Below are 2,298 nucleotides of genomic sequence, written 5' to 3'. Positions count from 1 at the left end.
TTTTTTTTGCCATAAGGGTGGCAAAGCACTGAAGCAGGTTGCCAGAGATGCAGCAGATGCCCTGTTCATGAAGACATTAAAGGTCAGGCTGGACAGGGCTATGAGCAACCTGATCTAACTGCAGATGTCCCTGTTCACTGCATGGTGGTTGTACTAGGTGACCTTTAAAGGTCCATGTCAACTGAAATAACTATACTACATTTAATTAAAACAACTATCAACAAAATCAGACATTTTTTTCTCAACTACACAACCCAAGCAATTCTGTCTACCATCTACATTCATTTTCAGGTCTAAGGAAAGATTTATAATGATGATGATGACAACGTTCATTAGTATCATTCATTACTTTCAGCTGAGAAATTGTTTTCTTCAGAGTGTCTGGTATGTTGGGGTTGTAAGAGAAAAACAATATTAACACACTGATGTTTATAACTGCTGCTAAACAGTGTTGTACAGAGCCAATGTCATCCTAGTTTACCAGTAGAGGAACCAGGAGGGGACAGAACGAAGACAGCTAACTTAGACTGACCAAAGGGATATTCTGTACCATATGACATCATGCAGAAGTTCTGAAGCGGGGGGAAATTCATGTTGCTCTCTTCCACTGCTAGGGGAGTTAGTTGGGCATTGGTCAGGGATCGGCTAGCAACTGCTTGTGCATCACTTACTATATACATTCTTACATATATATATGTATGTGTGTGTGTATAAACACACACACATTTATATATATAAAAAATATTATGTATGTCATAATTAATCTCTTTTTCCTTTTCTCTACTTCAGGAAATATTTTTATCACAATCCATGAGAACCAGTGAGTTCTTGTTTTTTGCCTTTTGATTCTCTCCCCATATCCAGTGGAATGGAGAGTAATGGGTAGCAAGCCCATGCGTGGTGCTTAGCCATCTGCCAGGTTAAACCATAACAGTCATTTTAGTGCCCAGTGTCAGGTCTGAAAGGTCGAAACAGCAGATCTGATCAGACTGTTAACACAGGGTGTTTTGGTAGTTTGATAATTGCTTGTCATGATGTTAATTTTCTATTTATGGAGCTCCTTGAGTCTTCTCACAGAACTACACTGCGTAGCACTTTGCTTGCTATCTATTTTCCCTGCTGTTTTGTCCGTGTGTGTGTGTATGTGTGTGCGCGTGTGTGGGTGGAGAGGGGGAGAAAGGAAGGGAAAAGTCAACACAATTAGTAAATGATTCTCCCTCCTTCAGGAATAATCACAAGATGTCTTGGAAAGGTCCTCCAAGATCACCTAGTTCCAACCCTGCCCCAGGCAGTGGTGCCCATCACTAAACCAGGTACTCAATCAGGTATCCACTAATAACTTATGGTTTGCATACATATTTTAATCCCTAACACAGAAGCAGATTTCTCCCATTAAAAACATTAGCTGACCACTACAATACATAAATCAGTTATTACAAGCTCTGTTGTAGAAGCCAGTCGACCCGAGAAATAAGCCTACACTTTTAAGTAGCCCTAATCAGCCAGAGGCCTGCATACTACCTTCCCACTAAAACGTGCAATTTACATTCATTAAACGTGCCTGAAGGCCTGCAAAAGCCCAGGAAGAGCACCTATGTCCCCACAGGCTTCTCGACCCGCGGTAAGGCACACACTGCAGCGAGTGCAGAGCAGGCCTGTGCCACGCTGACAGTGCCAGCCAGCCCCACGTCGTGAAAAGACGGAGAACACCTGCCCCCACCCCCACAAGACGCCAGCAGTCTAAGGCTGTAATAGCCGCCCCAACGCTTCGTACCAGCGGTACAACCACCCAACCTCCACCTGCCTCAGCTCCACGTACCTGAAAACGCCGCCATCTTCACGCCGCCTCCAGCCGCTTCTACCTATCCGCACTGCGCATGCGCGGCCCGTGTCCGCCGCTGTATGGCTCCGGCTGGGAAGCGGGGAACACCGCCTGCACGGCCGGCTTTAAACGTTCCGGATAGGTTTGGGATGAGGAGTCCGGTTTACGTGCGTGCGCAGCGGTGTTGTGCCCTTGTGTAGTTTTTGGTATAACGCAGCTGTGACTTTTGTGTGTATAAAAGTTTTTTTTTTTGGTTTACCTTTTTTTCTTTTTCGGGATAACGTTGAGAGAAGTTAAAGGCAAGAGGTGATTGCTATTAAAATACAATTCGATTCCAAGTGCTGAGATTTTTTTTTTCTCCCCCACCCTTATCGTGCAGCTTCACAACAGCAGTAGGTGTCCCTTCGGTGCCCCGCAGCCTCTCAGGCAGCGGTGGCAGCTGCCCGTCGCCCCGCCGCGCGGCGCTGAGGGGGTTA

At 45.7% G+C, this 2,298-nt stretch overlaps 2 protein-coding genes across 2 annotated transcripts in view; one reads left to right on the top strand and one right to left on the bottom strand.

Annotated features, from left to right (window-relative positions):
• Nucleotides 1-1,921, bottom strand: part of DDX1 (DEAD-box helicase 1) — a 22,389-nt gene extending 20,468 nt beyond the window's left edge. Inside the window, exon 1 of the mRNA XM_010707959.3 lies at nt 1,820-1,921. Coding sequence (XP_010706261.1) covers nt 1,820-1,835 — 16 coding nt within the window. The 5' untranslated portion in view covers nt 1,836-1,921. The remainder of the gene's footprint in view (nt 1-1,819) is intronic.
• Nucleotides 1,878-2,298, top strand: part of NBAS (NBAS subunit of NRZ tethering complex) — a 161,833-nt gene continuing 161,412 nt past the window's right edge. Inside the window, exon 1 of the mRNA XM_010707958.2 lies at nt 1,878-1,940. Within this exon, the coding sequence (XP_010706260.2) occupies nt 1,878-1,940 (63 nt within the window). The remainder of the gene's footprint in view (nt 1,941-2,298) is intronic.

The sequence above is a fragment of the Meleagris gallopavo genome, chromosome 2, assembly GCF_000146605.3.
Source record: "Meleagris gallopavo isolate NT-WF06-2002-E0010 breed Aviagen turkey brand Nicholas breeding stock chromosome 2, Turkey_5.1, whole genome shotgun sequence".
Taxonomy (NCBI): Eukaryota; Metazoa; Chordata; class Aves; order Galliformes; family Phasianidae; genus Meleagris; species Meleagris gallopavo.
Note: the sequence above shows the minus strand (reverse complement) of the source record. Positions and strands in the feature narration are given on the sequence as shown.